A 21,294-nucleotide genomic window follows, 5' to 3' on the forward strand; every position below is an offset into this window, starting at 1 on the left:
CCATGAAGTTCTGAAAGTTTCCTGTTTGCACCTGTGTGTCACTCAAAGAGGGGGACAGTCAATATTTATCCCAATGTCACAAGATTACCTAAGATTTAATTATCTCATCAATATTTGTCCCCAACAAACCATTACACTGTTAGTGTTCCTTTTCATCGGGACTTTGTCCCGAAATTCTTTAAGATTTTCAACAACTTTTCTTATGGCCATTCTTTATAAACCAAACAGATGCCAATGTCGGCTTTGATTATGCCAAATGCTATCAAAACATTATGCAATGGTATTTTTAGGTTGTCCTTCTCAATTTTCTGAAGGGTTTTTTTTCTCAGGTAATTAAAACCTGGAGACAGACAATGTTTTAATTCAGAATGTTCAAATAAACAGATATCTTGTAGAGGATCTCAGTAAAACCCGACATCTTAATGGGAATTAACTCTGGTCATTGAAAATGTATCCCCTTACTTCGAAATCTGGTCAAGAATGTGAAAAGTTGAGTCAAAGCCTCAGATATTTGATGTCTGCATAATAACCTTTTGTCAAGAGAGACTTTTTAAACACAAGAGAGACCTTTTTAAACACAAACCCATTGAATCACATAGGCAGTTTGTGAAAGAAATGATGTCCTTCAACAAAATAAAAGTTAATATCCTGGTTGTAGAAGTGGAGGCTATTTAGAGAGCTATACAAATTATCTTTTGGTAATGGAGACCTCATGTTTTAGAAATCTCTGTCCTTTTTTTCTTTTAAGAACAGCTTTTGTGAAGTGCCCATTTATTTACCTTGTGTGTCTTTGAATCAAGAAAGTTTGGAATTACCTGGCGGTGCTTGTCGATTTGGTTAGAGCAAACATGCTGGAATACATGGCACTCAATCACAATCATTGCAGACATTGCTGAACCCTCGTCTCTCTAATGGCAAGCTCCCAGGGCGTGAAATTGATATGATCCTATATTTTTACTTATGATTCAAGCAAGTTAAAAAAAAAAGTAAATTAAAATTTTTGGTATTTTTCAAAATGATAACTCAGTCTGCAAATATTGACAAGGTTTACAATTATATTGTCTGTAAAAGTACAGCAATCTTATTTGAGGCGTGCTGGAAATATAAGAATAGTGGGAGTTCAAAGATATGTCTCAGTTTCTTAAAGATTATAAAGAATCTGGGCACACATTTATTTATCGCAATCATTTCCATGTATTTATTACCATTTTTCAGTCAGTTGAAATATAATGTGAAAGTTTTTGAACACATTGTTCTGAAATTTTACAACAGGTGGTGATTCGCCTAAGGCTGAATCAATTCATTAAAGCCTTGCAAAGATAGCAACATTAATATGTTGCTGTATTTGTCTCTGCCAAATATCAATGTTGTTTAATGTATATTCTCGCTACCTTAACCATTATTGCAGTGAGAACGAGTAAATGTATAGGGAATACGGAGGTTTGGTAGGATTAGGGATAATCTTGTATGGGTGAGACTGAATGTGTTAGTGAGGTCCCGCTAAATCCTGGACTGGTTCAAGTACAAGAGGATCAGAGTCCTGCCATTGTTGTGAGACCGGGACCCAGATCTGGGCTGGAGTTCTGCAGGCATTCACTGCCTAGATCTTCTATCCACCCCAGTCTGTACATGCCACACGCCGCTACTGCCCTACAGTTATACGGCCTGTGAAAGTCAGCAGTTGATTTAAACAATATTAAGGTTTGGAACCTGTGCCAATTGTATGTGTTATTGATTCAACACTTGGAATCAATTCTCTGTACAAAACCCTAAGGTGAACCAGTTTGCCTTGCAGTGTCCATTTAACACTATCGGCTCCAGAGTTGTAGGAAAAATTTTGGAAAGGAGTTCGCAGAAAATGTTGTCAAAGAACAAAACAAAAATAATCTGACTTTTGTTGGTATACTTTAAGGTTTAAGGTAGATATCTGTGTCTTTAAAAACCTTATTCAAACACCAAGTATATTTCATTATGTGATCTTCAGAACATAAAACAAACAAAAGCGTTAAGCTGAGTACATGATCAATATAGACCCATGCAAATAATTCGTGTCAGTAGGGGGGAATTTATGCTACTCAAGAATCCCGCTGAAAGATTTATTCCATTTCTAAACTTCTTCAAGTTTTTGAAATCTTGAAATCCTTAGAGTTTGTTTTTCTTGTTCATCTGCAATGAGTTAGGGAGGCCAACTGTTTATAAATGCCATGAGTTGCCGCCAGTTAATTTACAAATCAACCATTGACTAATCTTCCGTAATTTGCCATAAACTATCACCCTCCATTGCACTGCAAGCAGAACGTTGGAATGAGTTTTCCTCACAGTCGCTACATTTTTCTGCTTTCCATCACACTTCCTGCATTTTCTTTGACAGCTTTAGGTTTCTGGAGAATTCTGAAAATTGCCCTTGAAGTGTGTGAGCGAAACATTTAGTTAACATGCCATTGTCAACTTCAAGAGAAGTCCAGGAGGTGTGAAGCAATTTTTATTAATTGGGTGTAAACTGGTTCAATGCACATAAAGTATTTTTCAAAAAGAAAATTACATATGTAACACCAAAAACTAGTAGCAATATTAATCATGTTAAAATGAGACAGGAAATGAGGGATCACCTGCAATGGTGAATATCACTCGGTTTTATTACCACACCTTTATACCTTTATTCTATGCTTCAGAAAGATACTTGGGAAAAGATACATCAAACTTGTGAGCCATATGCTTTATGTACAAAAAAACTTCTAGACAGGTTACTATATTTTCAAGATGTTTATAATCTTTGTGAAATATAATTGTAGCACATCAAAAAGCCAAACAAATTAAGCTGGTTCTCAGGCTTGGGTTGCCAGGGTACATCATGCTTGTTGTTCGTTGCCTCTGTAATCCCCCGATGAAACATATTCTTTAGAAGTTATCTCGGAGATGAAGAGATTTTAGTTGAAGAAAATACATCACTCCCACAAATTTATTATAAACACAGTCACATGGTTTAGATGTTCTGAAATAAAAACAAAGGCTGCGCGCTTGATAGTTTTATTTGATGTCTGATTGTTTTATAAATTTGATTGCCATTTTGGCAGTGAAGTCACTTTCTGATGGTTGATGTAAAGTTATAAGATTTATCAACAAAATCTTCAAAAAATAAAGAAAGAGGAGAGTTTTGAAGAAAAATTTTACTGTCTGGCATGGGAAAGTCGACTTTCTTTGATAGCGAGCAGTTGATGGATGTTTATGTTCCGTTGTGAACACCCTAATGACAGAGAACATCCAAATGGCGGAGTTATCTCCCATCCATTAATAATCTCCTTTGGCAAGACTCGTCCAAATCAGTCATTTCTATCTTTTAAAACATTGCATCATTAACTTCAAAGAAATGAAGATTAATTCTTTTTTATTTGCAGTAAAGATTCTTTAAATCACACCAAATATTTTTTTACGAGTTTGATGTAGATCTTGATCCTTTCACACTGTATCCAAGTGAAATGATCAGGAGGGCCCGTCGTCAAACCAATGGAATGCCCATTTGTTGCCAAAATATTTATCATTGTTTAAAATCAAGCACAAAGAGTAAATTTGAGGTAATGACAATATAATGACTGTGTTGGTATTGTTTTGTGGGGGACAGTTGATACTCTGGTGTAATCAGCCCCAAGGCTGTAGGTAAATAACAGGATCAACCACTTACAATTACCACAACCAACTCCAACAAGTTCCTCCATTATCCGGACAATTCCTGCCAGGAGTGAATACAAAACTCACCAAATCAGATCTCTTATCTTGACCATCGCTGTACGGTAATTGGGTAATTGAGACCTACAGCTTTATGATTTTACTTTTTGAAATAAAGCACTAACAGAAAAATCAGACTTGGATCAGTGTCAGGCTAATCGATAACCATGACAAATCAAAAAAGATACCTGTATTTATTATAGAGTCAGAATTAAAAGTGTCGGTTGTGTGGTAGAATGGTATGTGGCTCTGATTGATGAGGTAATTGGTCCACTGTCAGAACGGAGGGGCTTATATTTGGAACATGGGGGCTTTGCTTCATGATAAATACCCAGAGTCTGATGTCATGTTCAGGCCGAGAGTACAATCTGCTTTCTCTTGTCAGCAATACACACTGAGTCTTTGTTCACGTGAAACCCAAATATTTAATGACACCTATCACCTTAGAGGACCTGGTGGCAATATGAAGGACATTAAACGAAGTAGATAGCTCCCAGTGATAACTGGATAATGGCTAAGCCCCTTTTTGGGCTATTAACTTTGATTTCGCCTCACTCTATACTCAATTTTGTGGTCCTCTGACTAAGATATGATGGGTGGAATGTTCGGTAATGTTTATATTTTTTGTCAGTATGTCCGTTTTTTGATGGCTCCATGAATAGTCCCCCTGTCTGTTTTTACCTTCGCAAGGTAAATTGAACTGCCTTAAACACGTAAATGAATAGATTCAGAGGGTTTTGGTGAAATACAATGGGTCAGTGACATTCTTAGTCGCCAAAATGATTACAAGAGTAAATATTTGTGAAATCAGTAAAATTATATGAGCCAGGTGCAAGTTTTTGTGTGACAATCCAATATTCTATCAAGTTAGTCAACATTCGGTCCCAATCACAAACTTTGCACACAATAGATTAGTTTTACAACTAAAATGATTCATTTTAATTCAGTGTTCCCTTTGTTTATTTCTCAGGTGTCTGCTAATGATCCAGATTGTCAAGGAAGAACCCAGAATTTGGTCCGCTACCATTTGGACAACTCCACCGCCTCACGACCCTTTACGGTAGATCCTACCAGTGGACAAATCTGTGTCAGCAAAGCTCTTGATTTTGAAACAAAACAAAGTCATGAATTCACAGTGTTTGCAAGGGATGCAGGTATAATATAAACACCATTTGCAAAATAAAAAGCCTTTGTATTCAATGCCCTTTACATAACCTGACAAACAGGTTGAATTGTTCTAAGTGTTGATAGAGTTTGGCTGTTTTTATGGTCTGGCACTTGAGACTGACAAATAATGTATTGTTTTAGGTGACCTAGAAAGCAATGCTGTAGTAAAAGTAACACTCAGTGATGTCAACGACAACCACCCTGAGTTCTACCCCCAGAATTACAGTGTCAATGTGGACCTGTCGGAGGCCAATGTTGGGACCACCATTGTCCGAGTTCAGGCTCAGGACCCTGACACTGGCTCAGCGGGGAGCATCCAGTACAGCATCACTGCCGGCAATGATAGGGGGTTCTTCAGTATTATCACTAGCTCAGGTATATGTTGTGTAATAAAGGATTCTTAAATGTATCATTGCTTGGAATAGAGCACACAACACTACAAAAGGGCTGTATTTCACATAATCATTTTTTCTTAAATCAATTTCGTAAAGGCCGGTATTACACATACCACTGTAATTATTTTTTCTGGAAATCAATTTCATCAATGCATAACATTTAATTTTGTTCAAATGGTTGATAAAGAAATATTTTACTGAAATTTTATCTGCCACTGTATTCTTTCACTATGTCAACTCTTTCTCAGGTCGTATCAATCTGGTGTCCCCCTTGCCTCTAGAGGAGAAGATCTATAAACTAGAGGTAACAGCGACAGATGGGGAGGGTCTCACTTCTATAATCCCGGCCCATGTCTACATCAGCATCACTGGACAAAACTCCCATCCCCCAGTGTTTGATCACCTGACCTACAGCTTCTCTGTCCCAGAGGACACGGTTCATGGAACCACCGTGGGGACGATTCATGCCACTGTTCAGCCAGTCAATGGGGTCACTCCAGGTAAAATCAAATTTCTCTTTGTACCCTCAAGACTTTGATTTTGGTATATTTGTCTGTGTGTACAATTGTATCTGCAAACAGAATTATCTATTAAAAATATAGATTACCTTCAACAAATTATGAATATGGTCTCTGCAAACAGTATAACTGAATAATGACTTTCAAACATTTATCAAATCTTAGAGACACTTTATTTTTTATAAGTTATTTTTGTTGTAAATAATCTTGGAAACTAAATCTTCTTTCAGTTGTGAGGTATTCCATTGCATCGGGTGATAAGAATGGTCTGTTTGCCATCAATGACAGGACAGGAGTGATTTCCAGCACCAAGTCGCTGGACCATGAGACCCAGGCATTTGTCTTACTTAGTATCAGAGCAGAAGCAGGAGATCCGCCAGTGTTTGCCACTGCACAGGTCAGGGGTCACCTCAAATACAATTTTTTTATGTTGGACAAGTGAAATTAAAAATTTCATCTAAGCAATTAAAAGCATCATTAAACAATACATGTACATGTGCTTAATTATCTCTGTACATGTATTATGAATTGATTGCAATTGCTGAGCATTTCATTCTTAGCCTCATCTTTATGACATTCTATGGTATTTTTTAGGTTAATATTTCAATTACGGATGTGAATGACAACAGTCCTCAGTTCCAGACCAGCTCGCTCCAGATTCCAGTTTGGGAGGATGAGGATCTCTCCACTACACTGTACACAGCTCATGCCACTGATCCAGACAGCGGGAGTAATGGTGTCATTCTCTACAGTATGGCTGGAGACTCGTCCAACACCTTCAAACTCAACTCAACTTCAGGGGAAATCACTTTGCTCAGGTCCCTCGATTACGAGCAAGTTCAGCTGTATAAATTGTACATCGAGGCTCGTGATCAAGGAAACCCTCCACGCACCTCCACCCTGAGTCTGACCATCTCCGTGCTCAATGTCAACGACAACTCGCCCGTCTTCTCAGCCAGTAGCTATGTTTTCAATGTGAGCGAGTCGGCTCTGGTTCAGTCCAACATTGACCAAGTCCAGGCCACCGACAGAGACGGGGATCACGTGTCGTATTCCTTCCGTGATTCCATGTACCTGAATCTGTTTGGAATCGGCAGCTCATCTGGATTTATTTACATCAAGCAAGAACTCAATCGTGAAGAGAAAGATAAATACACTTTAACGGTTGTGGCAAGAGACAGTGGAAAAGATTACCGCTCATCCTCAGTTCCTGTCACAATCAACGTGCTTGATGCCAACGACCACAGCCCTGTCTTCAAACAGTCTTTCTACACTTTCTACATTCTGGAGAATATGGCCGCTGGTACCGTTGTAGGACAGACCACTGCTACAGACAAGGATACAGGGGAGAATGCATATCTACGTTATCAGTTCGAACAGCCAGAGCCCCACCTGAAGATTGATTCGGACACAGGTGTGATCACGACCACTGTGTCACTGGACAGGGAGGAAAAGAACTTCTATAACCTCACAGTGGTAGCCAGTGATCACGGGGATCCCAAGAAGTTTGACTACACCAATGTCAAGATTTTTGTGGGTGACTTGAATGACAATAGTCCAAAGTTTCTCAATAGCCAACCAATTGAAGCTACTGTCAATGAAAATGAACCCAAAGGAACTTCCGTCCTCAATATTTCTGCCAAAGATGATGATGCTTTAGAGAATGGAACAATATCATATTCTCTCATAGCAGGTTTGTATTCTATGTAAATTCTTTATCCCTTCTTGTAACATATGATTAAATTAGGGATGGTACCTAAAGTTCATATTTTATTTTCCAGATGGAGATGCCAATGTCTTGAAATATTTTGCTATACACCCAAAGACAGGCTTAGTCACAACCCTAGAAGTCTTAGATTTTGAGCAGAAGAACAGATATGCTTTAGGTGTCATAGCTAAGGATCATGGGAATCCAGCAAAGAGTTCTTCCTCTTCCCTTGTCGTTCATGTCAAAGATGAAAATGATGGTAGACCAATTTTCTCTTCTCAGAATTTGACCATACAAGTGGTAGAAAATATCAAAACAGGGTCAATTGTTGGCAAAGTGGAAGCCAAAGATTGGGATTCTGGTGAAAATGGCCGTGTTTCGTACTCTATCATTGGTGGAAATGTGTTTGATGTGTTTGCTGTCAATGTATCCAATGGTAATATTTACTGCATCAGAAATGTGGATTATGAGGAGGCATCCTCACATTCTCTAGCAGTGAAGGCTGTCGACAACTCCCCCTACAACCCAAAGAGTAGCACAATCAATGTGATAGTGGAAGTTGTTGATGTCAACGATAACCCACCAGTGTTTGAGAAAGACCCTGTTCTCATCAGCAGGAAGGAGAATTTACCAACTGGATATACAGTGCACACATTTACTGCAACAGACAAGGATTCCGGAGTCAATGGAAGTGTTCGTTACAGCATTCAGAGCCAGACTCCAGATAGGGCTTTGTTTACAATTGATCCCATATCTGGAGACCTAAAAGTGGCTTCTGTATTGGATTATGAGGAAGTGAAGCAGGTGTCCCTAGTGATTCAAGCCCAGGACCAATGTCACGCTGGATGCCAGCAGAAAGCAACAATCACCGCTTGGCTGTCTGTGTTGGATGTCAATGACAATACACCAGTCTTTAAGGGGAATTCCTCTTACTCGGTGTTTGAGAATGAGACAGTGGGCCCACAGGGATTTCCTGTCACGCACATCATTGCCACTGACGCCGACAGCAACGTTGACGAAAGTGGAAACGGAGTCTTGGCTTTCAGCATCGTGGATGGGAACGAGGAGGGTCACTTTGCTATCGACAGATCTTCAGGTAAAAACATGAGTTCAGGACATTTCTGTGGTTTCCTTCAGTTTTAGTTGCTACAATGTACTTAATGCATACACTTGTTAACAAACATTTTACATTATATCGGAAGAATGGCTTTGCCAATGGCAATGTGTAACACCATGTGTTTTGTTGCTAAGTTGGGATCTACAGCCAATGTAGGTGTTTGCAAATTTGTTTTAGTGACATCAATGAAATTAAAGTACTTTGTAGTTAACAACATTCTTTATCCAAAATATGAGTATTAAAAAAGATGCAGTGCGGGCGACATATGTGATTCTTAGTTTGTAAGCAATTAACATACCACAAGAAATATGGTAAATGGTTTTTCCTCTCTCACAAAGAGTAGCTATGAAAGAGAACATTATATAACACAATGAGCACACCTTAATGTCTTTTTGAGCAGTGAACACAGTGAATGCAGTAGATGTAGAAATTTGATTTAAAGCACTGTAGTTGAGATGTAAACTGTTGCTAAATGACAACTAAAACGTGTGTCATTATGCAATAAATAAAATAAATGGATTTTTTTTGGAAAACAGGTGAAGCAGTTTTAATGTAGAAATTTGAACAAAGTGCCAGAATGCTTCTTTCTTTTTTCAAATTGAACTAGTGATAAAATCACCATTAGTTATTTTCTATTTACTTGATAGAGATCTCATTGTGCAGGTCAATAAAGAATACATTAGTACCGTTTACGCATAAACTTTAATTTAGTTTTTCGTTAAACTACATATTTCTTGTGCATGCTTTATCAGGGCTGCTGAGTATACAGACGACCTTGGACAGAGAGACCACGCCCTCCTTCACCCTGACCATCCAGGTCCGGGACCAGGGCACACCCCAGAGATCGGCCATCAAACTAATCAGCATCCACGTCCTGGACATCAATGACCACGCCCCTCTATTTAGCCAATCCTCGTACACTGTTGATATCCAGGAGAACCTCCCCCCACAGTCCAATGTGCTGCAGGTCCAGGCCACTGACCTTGATATTGGTGAGGATCTTGTTCATGGACCAGTAATGTGTGACTTTGATGGCACTGTTGATGTGTTTTCTTATCATCAGTTGAGCAATTTGTACACTATATGCAGTACTTGTAATTTGTAGAATTTGAATTTTTTTTTTGTATGCATTAAATATACACAAGAGAAACAGTCTTACAGCCTGCAAGTTTTTCTCTTGAAACTAATTGAATGAACAATAACAGTTATATACACGCAATCTTAAAATATAATTTTCTTGGGTTTGCAAACAAAATTGTGAACTGTTGTGTTTCTGCTTTGTTACAACTGTAAGCTTTATCATGTATTTACAATTATAAGTCTGAAGGAAACATTTGTAAATTGAAGTAATTGAACAGTTGGTGATCATTAGAACTTGGGTTGGTTTTTATTGGATATAGGTGTATCCAGCTATGATGTAATAGAAATAAGAATCAGCTGTTTGCCTCCAGATTTCTGTTTCTAATTCACAGTTATTCGTTTCTTTCATTGTCTTTAGTTTACCATTTTTGCTGCTTTTAAGTAGTTTTTTTTTTCTTCAAAATTTCTAATTAGATTTTTTTACTTCAAAGGAGTGAATGGCAAGTTGTCCTATTACCTTCCCCCTGGGGTGGGAGGGGACAAGTTTGTGTTGGACTCCACCACTGGTCAACTGAGTACCACCGCTAGCCTGGACCGGGAGGCTCAAGCCAGCTACACACTTACAGGTACTGTATAGATTAACAAAAGGTATAACAAAGAGTACTGCACTAAAAAGAATGTGGACGTATTCTATTTAAAGGAAGTCATATTATTTGTTAACTTATTTAATGTCAACTTCTACACACTTTAATGCAGGATAGGGGCATGTGTAGCATATATCCTTTATTCTTTTATTTCCTTTTGTATTTATGTACACTTGAAGATTATACACTGATGACATTTTAATCTATGTCATATAGGCCACACACACCTCTGGAAATTCCTAAAAGAGGGTACATCTATTATTCATCAAGATCTATGCTCTATTTTCAGCCTATGTTCGTGATTTCGGATACCCAGAGAGATACAGCAGTGCCACCATCGTGGTGAGGGTTACGGACGTCAATGACAACCTCCCAATGTTCGTCAAGGATGAGGTCAGTCTGTCCATCCCCGAGAACACGGAGCAGCGAGCGATTCACCAGGTGGTCGCCAAAGACCTTGACACCGGAGACAATGCCAGACTGTCTTACACAATCATTAGTACGTATTACGCTACATATTACGCAGAAATCAAACACTGTTATTGATAAAACTTTATCTTTATGTGTATTAAATCTACAGGTGAGTTGATAAAAATAGTCTTATATACCCCATAATAAATATCAGATAATATTGATTTAATGTGCATGGATTAACAGTTATCACACTATCAAGATTAGTTTCGTCTCAAATTTGTTTGCTTTCCCTGTCAGGAGATGCAAGATATCTCATCAGATTTGAACATTGCACATAGTTTATCAACTGTACATATTTATTTCTCTAATTTCATTGATATGAAAGTGAGATAGTCAGCAAAATTTTAGAGTATGCACAGTATCCAACCATGATACCCTAAGGGAAGTAACTCTTAATTCTTAAATGTCCAATTTTACTTTTTTCTAGGTGGTAATGTAGGCAGTGCTTTCACTATTGACCCAGAGACTGGGCAACTGTCTTGCAAAAGTCTGGACAGGGAAACTGTGTCCTCTTACAATCTGACCATCAGGGCTAGTGACCATGGCAGCCCACAGAGAAACACAATGTGCAGGGTCTTTGTCAAAGTACTGGACAAAAATGACAACTACCCACAATTCTCTGCTCTGGAGTATGCTCACACCATCAAGGAGAATGTTGTAGTGGGCACGTTTGTGCTCCAGGTTTCAGCCAGCGATATTGATGAGGGGGAGAATGCTCACATCACCTACTCCCTGGGGAACGACACGGACGGACTATTCCAGGTGGACAGCCAATCAGGAAACATTACCACCAATGGGTAAGGCACAAGATTATTTTTGTGTATTTTTGAGTAAAATGTTTAGGCAAATGAATTGATACTAATATATATTAACCATTTTATAACTGTTGATTTCATTTTGCAGCCTTTTTGACTATGAAAAGAAGACATCCTACGTATTCTTTGTGGTTGCTAAGGATGGAGGTCAGAAGGACATCAAGAACAAGACAGTTCAAGTCCGCATCAATCTGAGCGATGTCAACGACAATGCACCAGTCTTCACAGAGATGGCCTACCACAAGAATCTGTCCGTCAACACGGCGTCAGATACACTGGTCGTCAGGGTCAAAGCGGATGATAGGGACTCGGGCATCAATGGAGAAGTTCGATATTCCCTGAGTAACTCAGGAACAGACCTGGCTACCTATAACATGTTCCGCATTGATGCAGTGACTGGAGACCTCTACACGAAGCAGACTCTGACCACCTCTGGTGTCCGCATGATCCAGGTGGTGGCAAACGACCTGGGAACACCTGAACTTAATGCTACAGGTAGGTCAACACAAGATAAGGTCTGGCTAATCACAGGGAATATGGGATATTGATTAATGATAAGAAAGATTTGGAGGGATTACCAGTCTCTATTCCTATCTGACATGTAGGGCATTCTTTGAAAAGATAAATTTGTAAAGTATTTTGTATGGGTTCCATTTTACAGTTTAAATTGTATCCTTTTACAAACTTTTATTGAAATAAATCTCCATGTGATTTCTTATGAGTTTCCATTTCACACAATAACACGACAAATATTCCCAGTATTAAATAATGGAAGAATTGATTCATTCTTCCCAAGTAAGCCAAGGATTTGGATAGCTTGAATTTCATTTCAATTACAAAGATTTTGTTTGGGGTATAGATGAATATTTGTCCCCAACATTTGAAACCATGAGATTTGTTGATCTCTTCATTGAAAAATTGGATAACATTTGTCATTTTCTCAGTCATCAATATATTCAATCAGGCTCTAATCTCTATTTAATTGCACCAACTTGAAGAGAAAATTATATCACAGGTAGCCCTGCATATAATTTATCATGGACATTCCTCATATAAAATTTTATAAGGGGTTTTGAATAATTTTTTTTGCTTGTAGCTAAGACTACATGTATTATATGCATGATTCCAGTGTTTGTGGGTTTGCATTATATAAAAGTTTGTCTAATATTTTAGGTATTGTGGAGGTGACTGTGGGTGGTGGTTCTGGAGATCTCAGCCTCAGGTTCGACCAGGCATCCTACCATGTCATGATCAGGGAAAACCCCTCTAGGGGAACCCCCGTCACCACTGTCCGAGCCACCTTCGTTGGGTCAGGAAGTGGTCCTATCACCTACTCTCTGGTCAACAGCAATGACCAGCTGGTGTTCTCATTGGGTGCCTCTACGGGAACCATCACTATTAACAATGGTGCCACGCTGGACTTTGAGGTGGCCCAGGAAGTGCATGTGATGGTGGTGGCAACCAGTGGTGGCCTCTCTACTTATACACGCTTGGTGGTTCAGCTGACCGACGTCAATGATAATGCACCCAAGTTTGCCCAGAATGTGTACTACTCCTCTACCTGGGAGGGTGAGGAAGGGGACCAGGTGTATGTTACCCAGGTAAGACAATGGAAACAGGCGTTTTCTTCAGACCTCAAGTTTTCCAATTGCACAAAACAAATAGAAAATTCTCTTCATGCATTTTTAAAGATCTGTATTTCTTATTATCATTTCTGGGTTTTTTTAAATCACTGATGTCTCTGATTGTTATTAACAGGTACTTGCCGTAGATGCTGACTCAAATAGCAATGCTGACATAATGTACAACATCATAGGAGGCAACGAGGGGTTCACCTTCCAGATCTACCCTCCCCACAGTGGCATTGTAGTGACCACCCTCCCTCTGGACTATGAAATACAGGACAGCTACAGCCTGACCATAGAGGCAGTGGACCATGGACAGCCTCCCCTCAGTAGCACCTGTACCCTCAACATAGCAGTGGTGGACATCAATGACCAGAGACCGAAGTTCCCTGACCCTATGCCAGTCAATCTTAGCGAAGGTAAATGTCTTTTACAAACACCAAATTTCACAAGGAAAAGTTGTATGCACAATTTTTGGGCATGTTATTTTTGGTCTCTTTCTCAAGCAAAGAGTTTTCATGGTATTAATGTGAATAACACAAATAATTTTGTGACCGACTTTTGCCTGTATAGGTAGAAATGATTTTTTATTCAACTAGGTATTGTAATGTTAATTTTTTTGTAATTTTAGCTGCTGATGTTGGTTCTTTGGTGAGACTGATAACTGCCAATGACAGGGACAGAAATCCTACACTGCTCTATGATTTCACACCCAATGGTAACCCTGGAAACACCTTCACCATTGACCGCTTCAGTGGACGAATCACACTGGCAAAACCTCTGGACCATGAAGTCCGCAAGCATTATGCAGTTGGCCTATCGGTATGTTTTTATAATATACATGCAACATATCTTTACTTTTAAATTACTGGTATATATATTTATGATGTGTTGTATGGAGCAACTTTTGACCAGTCTTTCCTTCTTTTCAGGTCAATGATACAAAGCATTCCGCTCAGACCATCTTGGAAGTTAATGTGGAGGATGAAAATGACAACCATCCTGTGTTCTCTCAACAGAGTTACCAGGTAAATACAGCTTGTAGACATGGACGTTTTGGTAACTTTGCATTAATTGTTAAAAAGCAGATATCTTATAGAACTAACTTAACCTTTGTGGTTCGATTTATTTCCTAGGCTGACATTCCTGAGTTCACCGGTTCTGGTGTGAAGATATTGACTGTCACTGCCACTGACGCAGACAGCGGGATCAACTCTATACTGACATACAACCTCATCGTAAATCCCACAGGGGGATTCTACATTGATCCCAATACAGGTAAACATGCAGTTCTAAAGAAGATTATGAAAAGTTTAACTGATAAAAACATCTATTATACCTGGATGATCATGCACATATTTTGAAAATTTATTTGTAAACATGCTGCAAGGTTTTGAGGAATATTTGCAGAGGACAAATTAGATATTATTTTGTGTCTTTAAATCTCTTAGGAGAGCTTTTCACAAATAAGACAGTGGAGCTACGTCAAGATCAACAGGTCATTACTTTGGTGGTGACTGCTCAAGATGGCGGGAGACCACGATTATCGGCTGTGGTAGCCATTAACCTTCAAGTGATCCCTGTCAACCACTATGCTCCAGAATTTCCATCACAGCAATCCAAGTAAGTTTCATTCTCAAAAAAAGACATTTTTGAAACATTTAGTACAATAAAGCATCTTGTTGGAATATTTGTGTTAATTAAATTTATTTATTTCCATAGATTTATTTTCGCGGAGGACATTAAGAAGGGAGAGAACCTGTGGAGTGTGACCGCCACAGACAGGGACATGAAACAGGAAATCTACTACAGCATAAAGGCAGGGAACCAGCACAATACTTTCGGAATCGATCGACAGTCAGGACTAGTTTTCCTGAATGAGAACCTTGATCGCGAGCTAGTGCCAACATATTCACTAATCATTGAGGCTTCAGATAACGGCAATCCTTTCAAAACCAACACTCTGGTGGTCTCTGTGGAGGTGCGGGATGTCAATGATCAGAGACCAGTGTTCCAGCCTACCATGTACTTCAAGGAATTACCTGAGAACACGGCCCACTCAAACTCATTTCTACAGGTGCTTGCCACAGATGATGATGAGGGAGTCAATGCCGAAATACAGTACACCATCACATCCGGGAATGACCAGGGTCTGTTTATTGTCCATGGCAGAACTGGTGCCGTCTCCATCACTCCTAATGCTACTTTGGACTATGAGACCACCACCCAACATAAGTTGATCGTGAGAGCAACTGATTGCTTGGGATGCAACAGTACACAGATCAGATTCTCTGCTTTTGCTACCATTGTCATAAATGTGACTGACGTCAATGAATATCCTCCTGTGTTTCCTGTGCCATTTTATTATGCCAGTGTCAATGAAGGACCAACCGGAACAAAGGTATTCCAGGCACATGCTAATGATAAAGATGGTGGACCTTATGGTGTTCTCTCGTACCAAATCAAAAACACGGTCGTATTCAAAATTGATTCCGTCACTGGATTGGTTTCCACAAACATGAACATTGATTATGAGAACCTGCCATACCTCTCCGACCCAGGACAGAACCAGTACAGGTTTGATCTAGCAGTCACTGACCCAATGGGGCTGGAGGACACGAAGCCTGTTATTGTGACCATCAATGATGTGGATGAATTCGCACCAGTGTTCACTCAGAACAAGTATGCATTTGAGGTTCCTGGAAACGCCAAACAAGGTCATGCGATCGGCAAGGTCAGTGCCACGGATCAGGACGGCGGACTCGCTGGAATGGTTTTCTACATAATTAAGAATCCGGTGGATTACTTCAACGTCAATATCACCACTGGTGAAGTGTATGTGTCCCATGACTTTCACTCGAACATCAGGAGTAAGCGCGAGTCTACACGCCAGAAACGTGCCTTGGATAAAAACTTTGTGACCCTAATTATTACAGCCACAAACGGAGTGGAGAACGTGATGGAGTCTACTTCCATTGTGGAGGTCTCCATTGACACCAAATGTGCGGGATGTGCTCTGGCACAATCCCAGGGTGAACCAGATGAACCAGTGAATACAACAATAATCGCAATCGTGGTTGTGTTTGTGCTGGTGGCCATTATTCTTGTAGTTATAATCGTGATCATTGTGATTAGATTCAGGAAGAGGAAGACCCCGACTGTGGTTTATGAAACCGAGTATCCGAATCAGTTTGATTTCCCTGTGGCTAATGATGATGGGTCTCCACCTGCTTATGATGAAAAATACAGGAATCATCCAATCACTCCCGATATCTCTGAGCGGTCCCATCACTCTCAGTCCAGTGGGCGTGGCTCTGTGGAGGCAGATGAAGACGAGGAGATCATGATGATCAATTCACATTCCTCCGTTCTAAACAACTCCAGTGGGTTCCGTAGCAAGAACATGCCCGACTCAGGAATTCAGGATGATGACAATACATCTGAACCTTCCGTTCAGAACTCTAAAGACTACTTGGCACGGCTCGGTATAGAGCCTGTTCATACACAGATAAAGACTCAGAATATCATGCAGTCAGTGGAAAGCATGCATCAGTTTACTGAAGAAGGGGGTGGGGAAGATGTGGAATATAATAATGACTCTAGTGCAGATATCGTGATATCTGACAGCAATAATGACTTAGGGTTCCATGAACCTGTAGAAATGCAGCAGCATGTGGGGTCACTGTCGAGTGTGATAAACAGTGAAGAGGAGTACAGTGGCTCCTATAACTGGGACTACCTACTGGACTGGGGCCCCCAGTACCAGCCCCTAGCCCATGTGTTCACAGAAATCGCAAGATTAAAGGACGATAGACAAACGCCTAAAAAGCAGCCTGTGAAAACTGTGCCACAGCGAAAGCAAAACATAAATCTTAACCCCCAAGTAAAAATGGACCCTCCCCCAATCATAACCAATGCCCCTCCCAAGGCCGTGCAACATGGCCAACCGCAAAACAGTCAGGGCAGCAAGCACTCCTCCCGAACAAACAGTACAATGAATGTGTCCTCACTTCCAAGTTTACCTCGCTCCCCCATCAGTTACGAGTCTAGCTTTACCTCCCCCGCCATCACCCCTTCCTATACACCCTCCCTCACCCCCCTGGCCACACGGAGCCCTTCCATCTCTCCGTATGGGTCGGGTCATAACACACCAAACAGACAACGAGGAAACGGTCACAGGCAGATGATGGCTCTGTCGTCCGAGTCAGAACAAGAGCTAAGGATCTAACAGTGTCCTGACATTTTGTGATATTATATTATATATGCAGTCTGCTGTTACTTACAAGTAGCAGGGCTCTTCTAGCTCAGTATTACATTATAAAGTAGTACTTTATTTTTTCAAATATGATTTGTTTTTTAATGATGACACAAAGATGCATGTATATTTAAGTTGTATTTTTATTTTAACTTAAAAACTTTTTACTTTACTTGAAACATTTCCAGTTGATCAGAAAGAGTTATTTGTTGTATAATTTAAGGGGTTTTTTTCACCATGATCACCATGTAGTTTATTTTTCTATGAATTGTTGATGGTGATCCTTGTGTATATGATATTCTTAAAACAAAATGAAATATTTGACAGAAGAACTAGGGTCAATTTTGATTTCAGGTTGAATTTTAACTGACTTTGTTATAAGTGTAGTGCTTGTTTTAGCGGACTTGTGTCCATCTGTCTGTCTGATATTAAATGAGTTGTGAGGTATGCAATATTAGAGGGACCATTAACCAATTAGTCTCGGAGACTTTAAATTCCATGTACCTTATTGTCAAAATGGACATGACCCATTGTCATGCCATGTTTTGTCAACTTTTTATCAATCTTGTTGATGCTGAATTTTATGCACATGTTTTAGTGCCAATGACATACTGCAGTCTTTTAGAAATTTGCATTTAGTTTTAAACTTTTTTAAAACAAAATTGAATGCTCATGTTCTCTGATCAAATTTATGTGCATTGATACATATCTTTAGATGGACCATTTTGTATATTTCATCTTTTAAAGTTCAATGTAGTTTTAGAATTTTAGACTTTTTCATTTTGTGCCATCATGAATATGCATATTTTTCTACAGTTGTAAATTTTTTAAAAATCAAAAGTCATTTATAACAGTTAATTAGAGTTCATCCCAGGTCAACAGGTTAAATTGTCTCATTCATTTCAGTTTATGTATACCATGTAAAGTTTAGATGAATCAAATTTATTTATACCAAATAAAGGAAAAATGAAAAATAATATTGTTTGTCAGTTTTATCTTTTTAAGATAGATACATGTAAGATTAAGATAACCAACTAAAGAGATTGAGGATCCTTCTACCGGTATATGAATTTGTAGGGGTGCATCTATATGTCATGTATTACACTATGTTCAAATTAGGAATATTGGAGTAATGTGAAAAGAATATTAGCGATTAACTGTTCAATCTTTGAAAAGATTTGAAAACTAATTCTTATTGGTACATGTATTATGGTCCGAAAAAAATCCATACCAGATTATAATCCAATGGACAAACGAGGCGGTAACACCTGATTGCTTTAACTTTTTAGCTCACCTGAGTTGAAAGTAAGTGATGTGGCTCCTGTTCCTCTCGTTAAAACTTATTGATAACTTTGTGAACAAAAGATGAGGATTATTAAGAGCACTTAAACGGTTCTATTCATGGACCTTTCCTCCCTTGTCTTTATTTTACCATTGTCAAATTATCCTCAAATCTATCTATACAAGTGTTGCATATGGACCTACATATGGTATCTGATTTTCATTGGCAATTCACCTATGAACAATGTGTTGGGATTTTTTTTTCGGGGACAAGAAGTTATGCTTATAAGTCTATCGCTCTATATATTTAATTTACAACTACCAGTTTGTTTACAACTCCATAAAATAACGTTTATATTAGTTGTTAGGTAAGTTATAATAAAATGAGCGCATATGTACCAGGTTTGATTAGTTATCTTCATACGAATAATGTGATTTTAAACAAACCATCTATGAGAGTTTGAGAATTTTAACAATGCGGATTTTGTTAGAAGCCTTTTTTTTAATGATAATGTGTCAAATGCCAATAAACATACGCTTTCAAAAAACCTATCTAATCGATAGTTGCAGCATTTTGATATACTTTCATATGAATCGTTGTACACTACTCAACCAGGGACGTATATATATATATATACGTCCCTGACTCAACACATCTTGTTCAAAATATACTTTCATTTTTATTTTCGAATTAAGGCCTAGGGTCCTCGACACCCCGTTTGATGACAGTATGTCACAATATGGCGATTTTAAATTGTTGTAAAAATGTAATTATCGCTAAACTTGATTGTCTTTCTCTCTGGCGCAAAGGGTATAGATTCGGGCTCCTGGCCCGCAGGTCTCGAAGTTGAACACTACACGGACTTTTGATTTTATGAATAGCGACAAATTTTTGAAAGTTGATTTTTCCACCAAAATTGAACTCTTTTATCAAGTCGAACGCATGTTAGAATTCCATATTTCTAAGGAATACTAGTATAGAAGTTATGGCTTTTTGCGAAACTCATCCCATGGGTGTTGGGAACCCTTAAATACTATTGTCCTAAACAAACAAAATTTACATGGCTATTGTGATGTTTTGTATTTTATTTGTTTCAAAAATCATATCAGAAAGGACACTGGTATGAATTATGTTGACAAATAATGAGAGCAACAACTTTATTTTATTTTTTTTCGATGTGTTCCGCTATCATTTTGAAAAGCGTATATTTTCATGATATCATGAAAAAGATTATTTTGAGAAACAACACTAGTTATACCTTTGTTTATATTATTACAGCTAAATTAAAGTTCTCTACAATTTAATCAGGGGTTTTTTTCGGGCATATTTGGCTTGTATTCCAAGAGCAACAACTCCTACTCCTTCAATTCGTCATCAGAGACCCATGGGCCACATCGCTCACCTGAGCAACAATAGCCATAACTAGACACGATCTCGTTGCCAGCAACGAGTGGGTCTTCCGTCCCATTTTTGAATAGATTAGATTAAACTTATCACTTCAAAGATAAAATCGTAGATCTAAGCGAAAAATAGTAAAAAAAAAAAAAATTGCGGCAATCGGGGCTTGAACCCGGTTCACCTGGGCCATGTCCACGACTCTATCGACTGAGCTACTCAGACTCTCGCTTCAGAACTTTGACGCTTCTCGAGAATGCCTGAATTACCTGAAAGCACCTTGTTGCGAGCAACAAGTGGGTCTTTCGTTTGATTTTGAATTGATAGGGTTCAATTAAACTGTTGACATTTGGTACGATTTACTATCATATTAACTTCCTTTTAATCTCATTTTTCAACCTACAGTACACTGCGAAATGCAGATTTCAGGAAAATGTAATTTTTAAACTTCAATATCTCTGCAATGTATTGTCCGATTTGAAAACGGTTTTTAGTTTTGTATTCAGTACAAAAATGTCAACAAAGCATATGCTTTCAAATTCCAAAAAATCAAAATATGAGAATCACGGTGACGACCGGAAGTGACGGATGACCTGCTCATATTAAAATTTGATAAGTTTAAAACATATTCTGATGGGAAAAAATTGTAGATTATTTGATTTAAAAAAAAATTTAAAACACAATTTTCCAAAAATGCTGTTTGAGCGGACCGGAAGTGACGGACGATCGTAGTTTTACCTGATCGGCCTTAGAAATTCAAATATCTATCATTCCTGAAACTTTCAATTTTCTATCTTTAATCGTTTTTGCGAAAAAGGGAGGACAGGATCACTTTTTACAAAAAGAAAAACGAATATAACGGCCGACCGGAAGTGACGTCATCAACAAAAATGTACATGATAAAAGACCTTGATATTTTGTATTATTCGTGAAATTTTCATAAAAATCCATTGTAGCATATTTGAGATATTTGAGTTTTAAGAAAAATGTTAAGAAAAAAAAGAATAATAATAGTGAAAAATAGAGAAAAAGAAACCTAACAAAAACAATAGGGTCTTCCGTTGGAAACGGAAGACCCTAATTAAACCAGCTTCAT

General features: G+C 38.6%; 1 protein-coding gene across 1 annotated transcript in view; it reads left to right on the top strand.

Moving 5' to 3' along the window:
* Window positions 1-18,498, top strand: part of LOC128156268 (protein dachsous-like) — a 31,521-nt gene extending 13,023 nt beyond the window's left edge. Inside the window, exons 2-19 of the mRNA XM_052818331.1 lie at window positions 4,694-4,877; window positions 5,032-5,265; window positions 5,534-5,785; window positions 6,034-6,200; window positions 6,398-7,496; window positions 7,585-8,607; window positions 9,381-9,620; window positions 10,200-10,334; window positions 10,642-10,851; window positions 11,254-11,623; window positions 11,730-12,136; window positions 12,815-13,242; window positions 13,400-13,685; window positions 13,898-14,088; window positions 14,199-14,294; window positions 14,403-14,544; window positions 14,718-14,889; window positions 14,989-18,498. Of these exons, the coding sequence (XP_052674291.1) occupies window positions 4,694-4,877; window positions 5,032-5,265; window positions 5,534-5,785; window positions 6,034-6,200; window positions 6,398-7,496; window positions 7,585-8,607; window positions 9,381-9,620; window positions 10,200-10,334; window positions 10,642-10,851; window positions 11,254-11,623; window positions 11,730-12,136; window positions 12,815-13,242; window positions 13,400-13,685; window positions 13,898-14,088; window positions 14,199-14,294; window positions 14,403-14,544; window positions 14,718-14,889; window positions 14,989-17,494 (8,142 nt within the window). The 3' untranslated portion in view covers window positions 17,495-18,498. The remainder of the gene's footprint in view (window positions 1-4,693; window positions 4,878-5,031; window positions 5,266-5,533; window positions 5,786-6,033; window positions 6,201-6,397; window positions 7,497-7,584; window positions 8,608-9,380; window positions 9,621-10,199; window positions 10,335-10,641; window positions 10,852-11,253; window positions 11,624-11,729; window positions 12,137-12,814; window positions 13,243-13,399; window positions 13,686-13,897; window positions 14,089-14,198; window positions 14,295-14,402; window positions 14,545-14,717; window positions 14,890-14,988) is intronic.
* Window positions 18,499-21,294: the final 2,796 nt, after the last annotated feature.

This window comes from Crassostrea angulata, chromosome 7 (assembly GCF_025612915.1).
Source record: "Crassostrea angulata isolate pt1a10 chromosome 7, ASM2561291v2, whole genome shotgun sequence".
Lineage (NCBI taxonomy): Eukaryota > Metazoa > Mollusca > Bivalvia > Ostreida > Ostreidae > Magallana > Magallana angulata.